The sequence below is a fragment of the Camelus ferus genome, chromosome 12, assembly GCF_009834535.1.
Source record: "Camelus ferus isolate YT-003-E chromosome 12, BCGSAC_Cfer_1.0, whole genome shotgun sequence".
Lineage (NCBI taxonomy): Eukaryota > Metazoa > Chordata > Mammalia > Artiodactyla > Camelidae > Camelus > Camelus ferus.
The window spans coordinates 58,160,079-58,177,259 of NC_045707.1; the positions used below are offsets into that span (position 1 = coordinate 58,160,079).

Consider the following 17,181-nt stretch of genomic DNA (forward strand, 5'->3'; position numbering starts at 1 on the left):
GTATGCTAAGGTTTTAGAAAGTTGGGGCTGAGTCAGGATTTTTTCCTGTAGCAACGTGGGGAAATTTACTTCATTTTGAGAAATTTTAGATACAGAAAAGTATAGTATAATGAACATTCATATTCCAACTACCAGGACTTAACAGCAATATTTGCTTTACATTTTTCTTTTAATAAAGCTGAAACATTACAGTGGTCTTCTTTAACCATCAGCCCTAGTCTACTTCTCTTTCCTTTCTTTCCAAAATCACTGTCGTGAGTCTTTTTCTGAATCTTCTAGTCCATTTTTATACTCTTATCTTACATTCAGAAATAATAAACAATAATTATAAGGTTTTGTGTTTTTATTTTATATGTTAGGAGTTGTTATGCAACTTGCTTGCTTTCACTTAAGTTATATTTTTTAGATTTATTCATATCTATCTATATCTTTATGTATGTGACTTCTCCCTTTAGCTGCTGTATAGTATTCATTAAATACATTAATTTCCCTTTTGATAAAAATTTACCTTATTCCCAGTGTTTTGTTGCTGTAAGTAATGCTACAGTGATCATTTTATAATTGCTTCCCTGTGTATATGTGCAAGATTCTCTGATAAACTTAAAAATTGAATTATTGAGTCACATTTTCAATTTTCATAGATGCTGCCAAATTTCTTTTTAAAGTCCCTATCACAATTTACATTCTTTTCCTTGTTTTTAATCTGGGATATGGCTTCTTCATTTTTTCCTCTGGCTCACATGTTTTTATAGATTTTGTTTACCAGATTCCTTTTATTCTGTATCAGCTAATCACTCAAAACAAGAGATTCCATTGTGCTCTACACAAGAAATTGACACATTGTAACCGACACATTGTAACTTCAATAAAATAAATAAAATAAAATAAAATAGGTTATCTGCAAATCTCGAATTTGCAATACTAACTAATATATAAAAAATAGATAACAGGTTTATACTGTATAGCATAGGGAATTATATTCAATATCTTGTAGTAACTTATGGTGAAAAAGAATATGAAAACGAATGTATATATATGTTCATGTATGCCTGAAGCATTATGCTGTACACCAGAAAGTGACACATTGTAAACTGACTGTATTTCAGTAAAGATAGATATATGCAAACAAAAAAAATTAAAGTAAAAAAACAAAAAAACAAAAAAACCCTACGAGATTCCCGTGTTGCCATCTTTGAATTGTATAACCTGACACTTTAACATACAAATTTATCAGAAAAAGTATTTCATTTCTATTAAGATTTTTATCAATAAAAAACTGTCATCATTATCAGGACCATGGTGGTCATTGATAAACAGAAATGGAGCCCTAATATTTCTTGAACTCTCCATATTTCCTCTAGACACAACAACAGTTTTGAATCAGTTTATTTTTACTCACTCTGCAAAATATTTTCTCTAAGATGTGAGAAGCTAAAGATTACTAAATAAACATGTCAAGGAACGTACTGATAATTCTGTTTCCCATTGAAAACAAGATTTTGCTAAACAGGTAGAGGCTAGTTTTGTTGCCAGGTGATGTGTTATGGATTTCTTTATTTTCCTAAAACTTACTTATCCTACGAGTAAATTATTTTTCAATAATACATGAAGAGTTTTTGAGGTCTGTAAATGGCTGGATTCTAATCACTTAGTGATTTAATTTTTTATTTATTATTGCTGTCACATTGCTGGTCAGGTGAGTCAGCATATCTTTTGCCTTGATGAGACAGTAATATGGGTAAAATTGGAAGCTAGAGCAACAGGTGTTCATTGAATATTATAATTTATTTTTGTATCATGCTTATTAAAATATTTTTAATTAGAAAAGCAAATTGTATGAGAATCGGCATGTTTAGTGTTTTAAGAATTGATTCATGTAATTGTAAATATGGGTAAATTTTAATCTTAGATTTCTCTGTGAAATCAAGATAATAACACGTACTTTACATAGATACTATATAAGAATCAATTGCTTGGTAATATATGTTAGCTTTCATATAATAATTATATAAAGTTAAAGTCTTCTAATTTAAATATGATTAATATACAGGCTGACCTAATAGCAGTTCAGTTAAATTTACTCAGTTCATTTGCAAGATGAAGTGATATCATTAAAATTTAAATTAACTCAGATACTTTTGCAAGTATTTATTTTTATGTAGTTATTCTCCTCTTGTGAGACATGCCTTGACTCTCAGTCTCTAGTAAAATATATCATTACAAATCAAACTATATGCACATGTGCACACAAAAGCCAGAACTAGCACCCAGATCTCCTAACTCATGTAGTAAAATTCAAGAACTTGAAGTCCAGATATCTCATAGAGATTTCTGAGATCTTATTCTCTGATTTTTTTCTTAATTTCTTAATTTAAAACGAAAAAGGACTTCAGATTTACGCCAGTCTTGTCACTAACTAGCAAGTCTCCTGACCCCTTTTGGTGAAAATTTCTTGCTTGTAAATTGTACTGGATGATCTGGAAAGTTCTTTAAACTCTTCTGTTCTATAAATATGAATATAGCTAATTACCATCAAATTATATTTCATTAGTTCCCAGTTTGGAGTTTAAGTGTACCAATCACTCTCTGCTCAGAGTCTCAGTGATCTAACTTTAAATGTTCCTCTGAAGCATTGTACTAAGTGAATTTTGTTCTTCCTGTTGCTAGTAGCCAGTTGTGCCAGGAAAATTTGACTGTCTCAAGAATTAATCCGTGTAGAGACTATGTGGTTCCTTCTCTCTCACTCTTTCAATATCAAGACTTTATCATACTTTATTTGGCAAGCTTGAGAAAGTAGCCATTTCTCTGTAGAGCTACGGCTTGATTTGACTATTTCTCAACTGTTTCTTTTAGTAAGGTTATTTCCTTGGGAAACTATTTGTTGTTAAATAACCATTTGCTGAATTTCCTTTCATAAATTGTTTACTAGACCGTATTTAATCACTGTTCTTTTTTGTAAATCAGATGAAAATGAAAACTTAACCAAAAGTTTAATTTCCTTCCTGATGATTTATAAATTTGAGAGGTAGTTGAGGGAATGAGGAAAGGGAAACGTAGTTTTGCTTTTAGGTATTTTTTTTTCCTCTAGAGGATGAAGTTTTTATTCTTCATTGAAATCAAATGGTTAGAAGGACTTAATAGCTTGATAACGCTTACCTAAGTCGGATGATGGACACCTGGGGTTTGTTTCATTATTCTTAAACAAATCATAAATGTTTGCATACATACATACATATTCTTTGGTGTATAGATTTCACTAATATAAAACAAATTTTTAAGCCAAGAGAAAATTGGGGTAAAAGGAGAAAATAAAATGAAAAAAAATCTTTTGAACTTTATTATTTATTTTCCTCCTGCTAGGCTGTAAAATTACTCAGTTAAGATATTTTGTGTTTTCATTGACTGATATATCCTCAGTACCTAGGACAGTATTTAAGATATGGAGACACTTAATAAATATTCATTGAACTACTCGCTTCAATTAAATGGATTGTTTTCCTAGGAAGAGGGTCTAATTAGGGTGTGCAGGGTTTGTACTTAACTGTGCTGAATAGACTTAGCTTCTGTTGGATGTGAAGAGGCATTTAACAATGAGAATAAAGTTTGTTACACCGAGTTTAGCTCATTCAGTTTATTTGAAAAAAACAAGGTTATAGTGATTTTTAAACGTGTCAGTTTTGCCTTGTCCTTTGGTACAGTTTGAGGTTATGCTTTTCGCCCTATTAACATCTTACAGATGTTTTCTTAGTCACAAATAGAACTAAATGAATCATTGCAACTTCAGAGTTGTTGGTGGGAAGTTTGCACTTGCCCTAAAGATAAGGATATGTTAGTTTTGCCTACTTACCAAGTATAACAGTATACAATAATGATAAGGTGGAAGATTCCTTTGGAAAACTGACCTTAAAAAGGGAGAAAGGTAGTATAAGGAAAATGAATATCTCATAGAGCTTTAAAAGCAGTATATTTCTTCCCAAAAGTATAGAAAGATACCTGTTCTACCCCATTTTGAAACCAAAGGAATACTTTAAAACTAGATAAAATGACTTGACCATTTGAAAAGTGAATTCTTCTAGCCTATTTATAAATGACAGTTAATTTAAATATTTACATCTACATGACTGTTTTGCTAAAAAGCCAATTTGATTTACATTTTCAAATATAGTCTGAGTTTTTTCTGATACTTCAAAAAGTTTTTTCTAAGTAATCGATTACTAGTTAGAAATTGTCTTGATACATTGTGAAAAGAGATTTAATCTAACTTAGCTGATATTTTGTCTTTTTAAGGGTAAGAAAAATGCTCTTTGTGATATTTTAAGTGTGCTGTTTGACAGGAATATAAGTGATTATTAACAAAAAGCACTTTTAGACTTTCTGTAATAAAGAGGAGCTGTCAGTTTTTTAAGGTAACCAATGTAAGTTGTTTATCCATTATAAAACTGCATAGCTCTTACGTTTTTAAAGATACATTCATGCATTCATTTTAAATATTAATTTTAAAATACTTAAAAATTTATGCAGTGGTAAAAGTATACAAGTCAGATTTTATTTGTGCTTTTTATTCTTAAAAGCCTGGTTGTATGTCATATTTTTATTTATGTCTCATACATACTGAGACATTTCTGGAAACTGAAAAATTCACTTGTTAAAAGGGATAATAGTGGGGAAAGGCTTTGAATTAACAAAACCTTAAACAAAAATACAATATAAAATACTATTTTTTAATACCATTGAAAGTGAATTCATATAGAATCTTGACTCTTAATGTTTTTTTTCTTTTTCTTTTTCTTTTTTCTAAAGATAAGACAAAACTGATGGCTTCTGTAACTAGTGCCAATACTTCTAGTACACAAACAGCTCCTGTAGCTGTTACAACACCTACTGTGTCATCTGGTCAGGCAACACCTACGTCACCTATTAAAAAGGTAAGCCAAAATTATGTTCGCTAAAAATAAATGCATTCTGCTTATTCCATTTGAGATAAAGCATTAAGACAGTTCTAAATTTTTATAGTTTATTACAGACATATGTAAGGTTTAGAGTAACATATTGTTCTTTCTTTTATTTTACTGCAGTTTCCTCTGAGCCTATTACAGTCTTTTTTTAAAAATACTTTTTGCAATTGGTATAGTTGATTGTTAACAAATGGAAAGATAACAGATAAAGTTTTTCATATGAGAAATTAATGATCATGGTAGTTTTTATTTCCATTGAACTTTTGAGGAACACGGGTTTTATACCCTTGGTTTCTGTTAAGTAAAGGTGCATTTTGATCATTTCACACGTGTATAAGTTAAGCACAAAAGTACTACCGCAAGTCATTGAGAGTACTGAAATCTAGATTTTCTAATTTGATTACAAAGCACCAGGCATGTCAGAACAGAGATCAGCTCCTGACCCCGCCTTTTGTTAGTTGTTATGACCTTTAGCAGGTTACTTTATGACCTTTAGTAAGTTACCGTCTTCCTTATCTGTTCTCCCCAAAAAAAGGGGACAAAACAAAAACAATAAATAAGGAGAGAAAATACGTTAGCATCGTAAGCATTCATTGAGAGAGAGAGCTGGGCTAGTGACTTAAGTGCTCCCAGAATGTTAACTTCCTTTCTTCCTCTTCTGTCTTACTCTGTTCTCCACTTGTTCTTCATCCTTCTTACTTTCTTTTCTCGACTAAACTGCTTTCCAACTAGTGTGTTGATCTTTTCAAAGACTTGCTTTTCCTGCTGTCTCAGAACCTATACTTCTTTTAACCCAAATTAAAGATTGAGTTTTGTTGTCTGGGGTTTTTTGGTTTTGGTTTTTTTTTTTAACCTGTTGGTCTCTTTTTAAAGGCTTCTCCCCACCAGCCCTGACTTTGCTTTCACGAACAAACTATTTCTCTCTCTGTGTGTCACACACATACATACACACACGCATGCACGCACACTTTTTTTCAGGAACCGCTTAAGAATTGACTGCTTTCTCTGTAACACTTTTCCCCTAAATATGTGAGTATGTATTTCCTGGGTACAAAGGCATTATCCTCCATTCTCACTCTAAAATCATCATACTTAGGAAATTTAACTTTGATATAATACTATTATTTATGTTCACTAATATACAGACCCTACTCAGAATTTTTCCAGTTGTCCTAGTAACAGTCTTTCTAGCTGTTTGATTTTTCGTAGTAAGGGCCCACTCACAGACTGCACATTGTGTTTAGTTGTCGTGTCTCTGCCTTTGGACTTATTTTGTTGCTTGTCTGACATTATTTGGTTTGCATGAATTTGAGGACTGATTTTAAATCCCCACAATGTTTCTATTATATTGTCAGTCTTGCTAATCTTTGGATTTGGTTCCAGGTGGTTTAAATTTGAACTTTTTAAAATCATAAACTAGATAAGTTCTTTAAAATCCATACTTTTAGTAATAATCCTCCTCTAAAATTCTTCTAAAGTATGAATTCTTAATGGTAGGTATGTATGAATTTCATTGGTATAGTTTGAATATCAGGAAACTCTATAAAATGAGTTATCTTACCTTCTGCATTCTAGAACCAGGAGCTTCTTGAATTCAGTTAGAACCCATATATTCAAGTAGTCGTAATTTTATGTACTTTAAAATAAAATTCTCCCAAAGCAATCTGTCCACAAAATTTTCGGGACAGTTACCCTGCTGTAACTAGTATCACCATGAGCTGCTTTAACTAAAGCTTTATTTCATTCTAGAACTCTTTTGTATTTCTTCAGTGAATACTGAACTTTAGCTTTTTTGATTTATTATCTGTTAGAACTGCAGGATTATCAAAAGTTCCCAAAAGCTCCTTCCCTCTTGAATATCTGGCCAGGATACCGACTGTCACTCTTCTGAGTATTTAGCTAAGCAGTCTCTTTCATACTGTAGTCAGATAATTAAAATAGAATTCTTATGATCAGTGATATACTTCTCAGGTGTACCCATAGATTTATGACAATTTGCTTTTCATTTTATACCAACTGCCCTTAAAGCAAATGCTTAAAACCCTGTTAGGTTAGTGGGTCAATAATGTCTTTGCTATGAAAATTCTTATTCAGAATTACTTGTGATTCTATAATTAAATTGATATAATGACAACTATCTTCTTCTCTACTTTGCATATTTAGAAATTCCGTTTTGTTCTTAATTTCAAGCATCATAACTTACTTTAAAGATTATATTATTTCAGTTTTTGTTCTTAAAGTTTTGTAGCTAATTTTTTTTTGTAATGGAGGTACCAAGGGTTGAACCCAGGACCTTGTGCATGCTAAGCATGCATTCTAACACTGAGCCATACCCACTCCCCTGTAGCCAAATTTTATTCAAAGCAATAAAGTTATGGTGCACACACAGAAAAAATGAAGTATTTTTTTTAATGGATTGTAGCAGTTTTCTTATCAATATTGTATGACTTTTAAAGCCTATTATCCTGTTCAGTGATACTTCTATTTAATTTTGCATTTTAGCTTTTAAAATTTGTTTCAAGATTTTTGCTATAACTTAGAGACCTAATACAAATTTCCTTAGATGAATTGTTAATTTGTATATGCATCATAAAATGTAAATGCATACAGTTACAAAATTGTAATTAAAAGTCCTATTTTGGGGTTGTCACTCACCACTCTTCTAATATTTAGACGAAGTTATTTTAAGTTCTCTAACTTTCTTCACCAGTGCACAAACTATATATAAATACACACACACACACACACACACACACACACATACGCACACTCACTGGCAAAGAATAGATCACGAAACAGGAAGCTCTGAAACAGTATTGTTCTGTATTCTGTAATATATTCTAAACTTATATGCTGTAATAACTCATGATAACTACAGTTGTATTCACTTTAAATGATCTCTTAAGTTCTTAACTCTTCAGCTCAAATTAAAGAACTATTTCTGTAGAAACGAGATCAGGCCTATGATTTGTGGGTATATTATCTATAAAACTATTAGTTTAATCTTATGATTTATTTTAACTAAGTGATAAGTTTATAGCATTATTTAACTTACAGTAAGTTAAATAATATAAATTTTGTATTAAAATTTTAACTAACAATAAGCTTATTGTTAGTTAAAGTTTTAACTAACAATAAGTTTAACTAACAATGTTTATATAACTCTCTAGTCAAAATAATATTGTTGGAATCTCTGAAAAAGATTACCTACTCTGCTGTATGCACATACGTTTCTTTAAGTGTAAACTGTATTTTCTTTACCAGATGATAGAAATTCAGAATTTTCTTGAAATTAATGTTCTGGCTAATTGAACCTAATTATTAAGCATAATAAAATTTAATAAAAGACTGCTATGTGCTATGGGTGTATGAAGTGTGTAATTGTAGAATGATGGTTTTAAAATGGAAGAAAGCATTTTTGATTTGAGGTAATAGAATCAGAACATTTGAGATAGATCTTGAAGAATGAGCAGGTGGTATTTGACCTAACAGAGGAGAGTTTGTATAGTTTGTTGAAAGAGAGAGAAGAGAGACAATGTGAGCAAAGTAGGGGGATAATGTGGAGTATTTTGCAGGAAAAATGAGTTGTCTAGTTTGGTTACCTTATAGGGCACATAAACAAAGTAAAACAGGAAAGGGGGAGCCAAACTTTGTAATGTTTTCATTCTATGGTAACATTTTTGTAATTTGATAGGTAGAACAGATTCATAGAAGTTGTTTGAAGCAGGCCATGAGAGAATTAGTCTTTATAGAATATTTTTCAGGCAGCAATGTACAGGGTGTATTTGAAGGTGAGAGGCTGATTGAGAGAAGGTTTATTAGAAGGTCATTGAAGTTGCCCAGCATGAGAAGAATATAAACCAGATAAGTGGCAGTGGTCTTACAAAGGGAAGGAGGAGAATTAGGGACTGGGACTTAATTTGTAGGTGGAGGAAGATAACAGAGAAAAAGTCTAACATGACTGTGAAGTTTAAAATTTAGAGGACTGAAGAGATTACTAGTGCCAGTAACAGAAATAGGGAACTGAGGAAGATCTGGTTTGGAAATAAAGATACTTGATTTTACACATGTTGAGTTTCAGGTTCCAATTATAGTTCTAGATAGTTCATTCTACAGGTAAATAGAAATTCAGGGCTAAAAATTTAGGAGTCAGATTGAGCTGGAGAATAACAAATTTGAGAATAAGCTGAATATAATTAATATTTTCCCTGAGGATATAAAGAAGACCCTACTCCCAACACTCAGGAGAAGAAAGTGTAAAGAGAAGATAGGAGATCTGAGAAGAGACTTTTTTTAATTGACATATAGTCAGTTTACAATGTTGTGTCAATTTCTGGTGTACAGCATAATAATCCAGTCATACATATACATACGTATATATTTGTTTCATATTCTTTTTCATTGTAGGTTACTATATTATATATAGTTCCCTGTGCTATGCAGTATAAATTTGTTGTTTATCCGTGAGAACAGACTTGTGGAGAGCTTATGTTGCAGGGCTGTGACAAAGTTGCAACCGCAAACAAGCAAAAGGCCAAGAAAGAGTGTGATCAGAAGAATAAGAAAGTCAAAATAGTGTTGTTTATAAAAAGCAAAAGAAGAGTTTCAGTGATTAGGTATACTTGAGTTTTTCAGAGAGATTCATTTATACACCAGAAATTGAAAGCATAAACCAGTACTTAAGTCCAGTTTCACGTTAGGCAGAGAGGAAGTATATTAGTCATTACAGTGCAACAAATAGCCATTTCAAAATTGATAATACTTCCTCACTTTTGTCAACTCTAAAATAATAGTATATCATTGGGTGGTTGTAGGATTAAATGAGGTATAACCTGTATGAAGCACTTAGCTTATGGCTTGACATGAGTAAACTTTTGCTGCAAGTTAGCTTCTGTTGTCATATTCAGTAAGTGTTACCTGCTGTCTGACTATTTTGTTACAGAAGGATAACATTCGTTTCTAATTTGGGGGAGGTCCTGGGCCAGGGAGGTACTGGCAAACTGTGGTCTCTGGACAAAGCTGGCTCACTAGCTGTTTTGTACAGCCTGCGAGTTAGAGTGGTTTAATATTTTTAAATGGTTGGCGGAGGCAGGGAGGGATCAAAAGAAGACGGGTATTTTGTAACACAGATTCACATTTCATTGCCCCTAAATAAAGTTTTATTGTAACACAGCCATGTTCATTCACCTGTGTATTTCCCATGGCTAGTTTTGTGCTACAACAGCGTAGATGAGTAGTTACAACAGAGAATCTATGGTCTGCAAAGCCTAAAATGTACATTCTGGCCCTTTACAGAAAGATTGGCCAGCCTCTGTTCTTGAGTGCTGTGACTTTAAACTCTGCAATCAGTAACCAGTCATCCCAGTGCCTATCATAGTGCATAAAATATCACAGAGGTTCCTGACCTTCTCAGTTAGTGGAGACCCTAGCGTTTTATTAATTTTTCTTCACAGTGCCATTTGGCCAAAAGAAATGCCTATTTGTTTGATTTATTAAGTAGTTAGGTATAAGCATGTTAATAATGACATTTTGTGTGGTGTCCAACAGATGTCACTGTGCTTCTCTCAAAACTTGAAAATATCCCACAGCGCCCCTGTGACTTTGTTCTTGTGCCCTGAAATGTCTCAGTACACATTTTTGGGGACTGTGAAATGCTGTTTATCTTGAGTCTTTTTTCGACCCTATTGATAGGAATTAATTATTTGAAAGTACTGGAGGTATCTTGTAATAGTTTTGTCTATGAAGTAACCTCCAACATCCTGGGTACTTTTAACAAACTCTATTAAACTACTTAGTATGGCAAATTTTGGCAATAATTGTGAAAGAAAGGTTGTTTTCTTTTTTTCTTTTTTAATTATCCATATCCTATGCTGAAGCAACTAGTTAGTTGCTCTATTCACCATCGATATTTAACTGTGGTTGAATATTTAAACTCTGTAAGTGAAGGTGATGAAGTGAACTAGTTAAAGATAACAGATGTTTCATTTTCAGGGCTGTTGGAAAACCCTGAAAATGAAATAAATATTTGTACAAAAACAGTTTTTGGTTGAAATGTTCAATATTTGGTGGAAAAATCAAACAGTAAATTTAAGACTGTGATATTTAAAATATTACTGAATTAAATATTATCATTAGAAGTGTATTATTATTTTTCTGTTGATGATGCTGGACATAAAAACTTTTAACCTAAATATATATATGAATAAAACCAAAATTCCAAGTGCAGTAGTTTATTCACTCCCATACTATAATATTATCTTTTCTGTGTGCCTTTAACTGGTCTCGAAGTTTCTCTGTTAGATTGTTTTAGATTCTCTCATACAGAAATGGAACTTGTCCCCAGGGACTTTTGAAAATCAGATCATTACCCAGTTATTGGGTTTTAATTTATTATAAAGTTCTTTTAAAAAGGAAAAAAATGTGTTTTGTTCATAACTTCCTTTTCTGTTTTCATACTTTCAATCTTTATCTCTTTACCTGTCTTATTTTAATTGGCTTTAGTATGATTTCATTGCTCCTATCATGCCTGTGGTGGAATCAGTAGATCCTGCATCATGGAGGCAGGGCTTGCGCAAAACTGGCATTGTTCTTGTGCCCAGTAAGGGTGAAAAATCTATGGTGAGGCATTTCTATGTGCAAGGATTTATATTAGGTTACAATGTAACAAGTTTAATATGAACATTGGTTCCAAAGATGCATGGTTTTAAGTCATTATGGTGTGCTCATTTCTGTTCTCTGTATTTGCATCATAATTTTTCTGTGTGATACAAAGTGTGGAGTGTGTTTTCTTAACTCTAACATCTGGGAAGGTAGTATTTCCTTTTTCAGTTTTAGATCTTTACATTTTTGACTAAGACATTAACCTACTTAGTTAAAATTGTTTCTCCTGAAACTATTAACTATTTTAGACATATTATCTGTGAACTTGTCATTTCCAGCTTAAGGACTGATCAGTCTCGATAATTTTCTTTTCCTTTTTCTTAAAAATAAAATAAAAAGTTTCCAACTTCAGCTACAAAAATTTCTCCCAAAGAAGAAGAGCGGAAAGATGAATCTCCTGCATCTTGGAGGTTAGGGCTTAGAAAGACTGGCAGTTATGGTGCACTCGCAGAAATTACAGCATCTAAAGAGGCTCAGAAAGAAAAAGACACTGCAGGTGTTATGCGTTCAGCTTCAAGTCCCAGACTTTCCTCCTCTTTGGATAATAAAGAAAAGGTAATCTATTTCACAATTTGTTTTCTATAAAAACTCATAATTTGCTCTCCATGAACATCAAATCTGTTGGATTTTCTACTATGCATCATTAGATCTATATATCAACTTAATTCACCTTACTTAATGAATTACATGATAATATAAATGTATCTGTCTATATGGAATTAAAAGTGTTGGGAAGATCAGATGTATCTGCCAAAAACATAAATTACCAGATTATACTCAATAGAGCAATTCTTTATTCTGTTTGAGAATTTATAATAAAATGCAGCAAGAAGTAAGCTTATTTGTTAAGAAAGGTTTCTGTAGTTTAGGAGCACATTTGTTCTAGAATGTGATTACACTCAGGCTACATTTATCCGGTATGTGCGATTTCTTTACCTGCTTTTTTATCTGATACATCACAGCTTTCTTCTTCTTAGTAGTTTTAAGGCAGTACTAAAATTGTATTAAATAGAATGCACCGCAGTTCATTCAGTGCTATTTTATATGACAGGATTATTTTCTACTGCATTTTTAGTGCTTGGACATTTTTTTCCATATGGTTTTCTTGCTCCAAACAGGAATCATGTATCAGAAATTCAGAAATGTAATTTCTCATTAAGTAATTTTAATTATTTAATTTTGTATAAATTTATTGCCCAGTTGTTTCCCAAATATTTGATACCAGTGTAATGAGAATGTAACAGGTGCCATTGTCACTACTCTCTCAACCAGATTTGGATAAATATAATTTAAATAATTTGTTTTGAATATTTTAATGTTATTTTAAAGCATAGAATATCAAGGTAGTAAATAACTCGTATAATATAAATAATTGGAACCTGTCGGTGAATCATATTTGAGACCTTATTTCTCTGAAAGAAATAAGGATATTTTATCTTACAGTACTGCATTACTGTGAATATTCTGTTATAAACATTTTAGAAAAAGTCATTAAAATGTGGAGGAGTGTTTCTTATGTTAAAATTATCTAATTCTGGATTAGAGAAAGAAAAGAAAATTAGTTTGAACAGGCTGTCATTTAGTGCTCTTAGTACTTGAATATTGATAGACATCAGTTTTAGAGTTTAACTAGGAATTAGGGAAATATAATCAAGTAAACTGTAATGGCTGTGCAATAATACATTGTTGAATGTGCTTTCCATATACTCTCCTTTTAGTAGCACCTGTAATCATCACACAGGTTTATTTTCACTCATTTTCCCTTTTGTGTAGGAGAAAGATAGTAAAGGAGCTAGGCTTGCATACGTGGCACCTACAATACCAAGACGACTAGCCAGTACGTCTGACGTTGAAGAGAAAGAAAACAGGTGGATTCATTATGATTTGCTTTGTTTTTACTATAAAGTCTTTACTATCTAGCTTGAGAGTTAAAACATGAGCATTGTTGTAATTATGTGGGCTGTGGATTTCAGGAAGAGATGGAGGGTATTCCTAGTGGGGTGAACACCAAGTCCATGGTCCTTAGGAGGTGCAGGCTTGGTATGTTCATGAAATAGCAAAAAAAAAAAAAGGCATTGTGGTTGAAACCGAGTGAGGGGACAGTGGTGAAAGATTAGGTCACAAACTAGTACATGCTTTCTAAGTATTTGTAAAATAATAGAAAAGGAGAAAAAGCCCTTAATCACTGTCAGCATTTTAGTTTGTTTCTTCCTATTTTTCATCACACAAGAGTGTGAAAACTTTTTTAATATAGTTGTAATCATGTTATGTTCAATTTTTGGTCTTGATTTTTTCTTTCACCTAAGATCTCATGAGCAATCTTTTATAATTAGTATGTATTTTCAGCAAGCACTGCTATTCATCAGTACATAATCTTCCATAGAGTAAATCTGCTGAGGTTAAAGTAACCATTTCCCCTCCCCAACTGTGGACATTTAAATTGTCTAGTATTTTGTGATCATAAATAAAACATCTGTAGACATCTTATTTCCCCCCCCTGTAATTAGGATTATACCTTAGGGATAGAATCTTAGAACTGGAGTTACTTGGACTTCTTAATAAATATTCCAAAGTGTTTTTCCAAGGGATTTTACTGGTTTCTGCTTCTACTGATGTTTATTGATATTCAGCTCTTTTTACCTCTATTTTAAAGTTATTTTAAAATTATCTACCAGAATCTGAAGGATATTCTTTTCACAGAGATTCTTCAAGTTTGCGAACAAGTAGTTCATACACAAGAAGAAAATGGGAAGATGATCTCAAAAAGAATAGTTCAATTAATGAAGGATCAACTTATCATAAAAGGTAATATAATTCTCAAGCAACTTTTATGTGTTCTTTTATAAAAAATACAAGGCAGTTTGTTTGGAGCCCTCAATTTAATGTAATATAAAGATACGTGCTTTTATTAAATATATCTTTTGTTGTTTAAATAAAACTTCATTTAAAGACAATGTATATATTTAAAGACGAGTGAAAATTTGCTCCTACTCATGCCTTCCTATTATACATTTTTAATTAAGTTTGATATACTGTGAAGAATCTTTTAGATTATAGTATATTAAAAAGAAACTTCTATATACTTAAGTATATATATATGTCAATTATATAATTGACTAGAGCAATTGAAATATATTAGTGACTTCATTGATTTCATTTCGTGACCTGGAGAATTTCCACTTGTCTTAGAACTCAGAGCCAATGGAAATGCCTTAAGTTGGAATGTTAGTAATGTCTTGCAGGGGGACTATGCATTATTTTCTCTGCTAAAAACAACCAAAAAGAAGGATAAAAGATGAACTAGTATAGGCATGGTTCGGTCCTAGGGATGTGACCCATTGCTGAAACAATTTTCTTTAAAAATGTTAAAATCTTAACTTCCCTGAACCAAAATGATTTTTTCTCAAACCCAGCCTGGTGTTACCATATGGTCTGGAACAGTTCCAGAAAAATAAACTATCAGATCATCTTTGAATCTTGTTGGGGAGAAGGGTGGGATATGCAGTAAAATGATACACTGCCAAATAGTGAAATTATCTAGACTCTAGCAAGTTGTAGGTGCAACTCTTGGTGCTGGAGCCGGTGGTGTATTTAGGAACACAGTCTTTTAGATTTTCCCTAGCTTTGTGGATTTGTACAGTGTATAGACATTAAGTATAGAATAAACATACAAACATATCCTATATAGATATGACTCTTTCCTTTAGTTGCTCCTTTGGTAGAAGACAAGATGATTTGATTAGTTCTAGTGTTCCAAGCACCACATCAACACCAACAGTTACCTCTGCAGCTGGGCTTCAGAAAAGCCTGCTTTCCAGCACAAGCACTACTACAAAGATTACAACGGGTTCTTCTTCAACAGGCACACAAAGCAGGTGAGTCACAGATACATTTGTGTTTAGGCCTCCTGTGTGCTTATGTACGTGCATGCATTTTTGTTTAGAAGATTGTGGGGCTCTGGATTTTTTCATTGACCTTATTAAAATTATTTACAAACAAAAATTGATTCCAAAAAAAGGCAATTGTGCATGTTTGGGGAAAAATTAAGTTCCTGAATTAATGAGCTTTTCCTTGAATTAGGCTGCTTAAAATGTAAATTTCTCTTTGACAGCTCTGGGTGAACTTTTTTGGTTCATAGTTGAAAGATGTCTCACCTTGTTTTTTAAAAAAATCCATCCCTATAGTCACATGTTTTCAGCTGCTAGAAAGTGCTTTCATTGTTTAGCTGTTCTCCTTTTCTCTTTTTGTGTTGCCGCTTATGTGCTATAGTACCTCAAATCGTTTGTGGGCTGAGGATAGTACTGAAAAAGAAAAGGACAGTGTTCCTACGGCAGTGACCATTCCTGTTGCTCCAACTGTTGTAAATGCTGCAGCCTCTACCACAACCCTGACTACAACTACTGCCGGCACTGTCTCCTCCACTTCAGAGGTCAGGGAGAGACGCAGGTGTGTACAGGTCCTGACGGGACTGCTCATGTATCTTCCCCAGTGATGAAAGTTGTTTGTTTTGTTTTCTGATCTTGTAAAGATGGTGGTCCTCTCTTCAGTAGGTTAATGCATAAGACAACCTATATCAGCTCAGAACTATGTAAATTGATGTAATTAGCAACATTAGCATTTAGGCTTAGGCCTCTGACACAATCGGTGTTCTTGTTTAAAGGCAGTGAGCCAGACGGTTGTCTTCTTACTTAGCCATCTTAGTGTTTCTAATGGTGGTTTTAATTCAAAACGTTTTTGTAGTGAAGATCTAAATACATACAGTCACACTCATGGAAAATTAGATGTGACATGACAAAAACAGGTTTTTTTGTTCTTCCCATTATTCCTCCTCACCACCATCCTATTTATTAAGAAATTTAATGGATGTTTAACTGTTTTTGTTATTGTTACTTTGGGGAATTTTGTTTTAAGATTCTCTTGTTATAGAATGGCTTCTTATACATCTGTGTTAACCAAATAATTCTAATTATGTTGAATTCCTTCACTTAGTTTTAATTCTGGTACATAGAAAGCCCTCATTAATGAAGATTTTTAGGGGGCTGTGAATTTATTTTGTGTGCTTAAATGTATTTATGAGCATTGCTCTTCCTGCTGCAGCCAGTTGCCGTGGAATCATAGATGTGGAAAGGAATTTACCTATTACCTCTTGTGATATCCTTGCTTTACAGAAGGAAACTGAAACCTAGAGATATTAAGTGACTTTTCCACTTGTATATGGTTAAATGTGAGAGCTAAGGCTAGGCCCAAGATTATAGGAGAATCAGTCCAAAATTCTATCTGCTATAATCCCTAGCTTTAAATTTGGTTTTCCCTCTTGAGAAAGGAGAACATCTTAGGAAAGTAAATGTAGCCTTTTTTAATATTTTATTCTTGGCAAAATTAGCTACGTAACTGATATTTTCCTTAATTAAAATACTAACCAGAGTAACTTTGTTTTATTTCTGGTACATAGTGTTCATACACAGACAGTTTTATACAGCCTTTGTCTCTGGTCCCTAGCAGAGCACATGGCTTGTACTAAGTAGCAGCATTCCTTACAGCAGTATTTGTGGTGAATATATGGAAA

At 32.6% G+C, this 17,181-nt stretch overlaps 1 protein-coding gene across 6 annotated transcripts in view; it reads left to right on the forward strand.

The window, feature by feature from the left end:
• PPP1R12A (protein phosphatase 1 regulatory subunit 12A) overlaps nucleotides 1-17,181 on the forward strand; it is a 129,134-nt gene that overhangs the window by 80,304 nt on the left and 31,649 nt on the right. For 4 of the 6 annotated variants that reach the window (XM_014554548.2, XM_032493709.1, XM_032493710.1 and 1 more), the window contains exons 9-14: nucleotides 4,801-4,925; nucleotides 11,955-12,170; nucleotides 13,389-13,483; nucleotides 14,316-14,420; nucleotides 15,323-15,490; nucleotides 15,885-16,061. In XM_014554548.2, coding sequence (XP_014410034.1) covers nucleotides 4,801-4,925; nucleotides 11,955-12,170; nucleotides 13,389-13,483; nucleotides 14,316-14,420; nucleotides 15,323-15,490; nucleotides 15,885-16,061 — 886 coding nt within the window. The remainder of the gene's footprint in view (nucleotides 1-4,800; nucleotides 4,926-11,954; nucleotides 12,171-13,388; nucleotides 13,484-14,315; nucleotides 14,421-15,322; nucleotides 15,491-15,884; nucleotides 16,062-17,181) is intronic. The other 2 variants (XM_014554551.2, XM_006179094.3) reach the window with 2 other exon arrangements.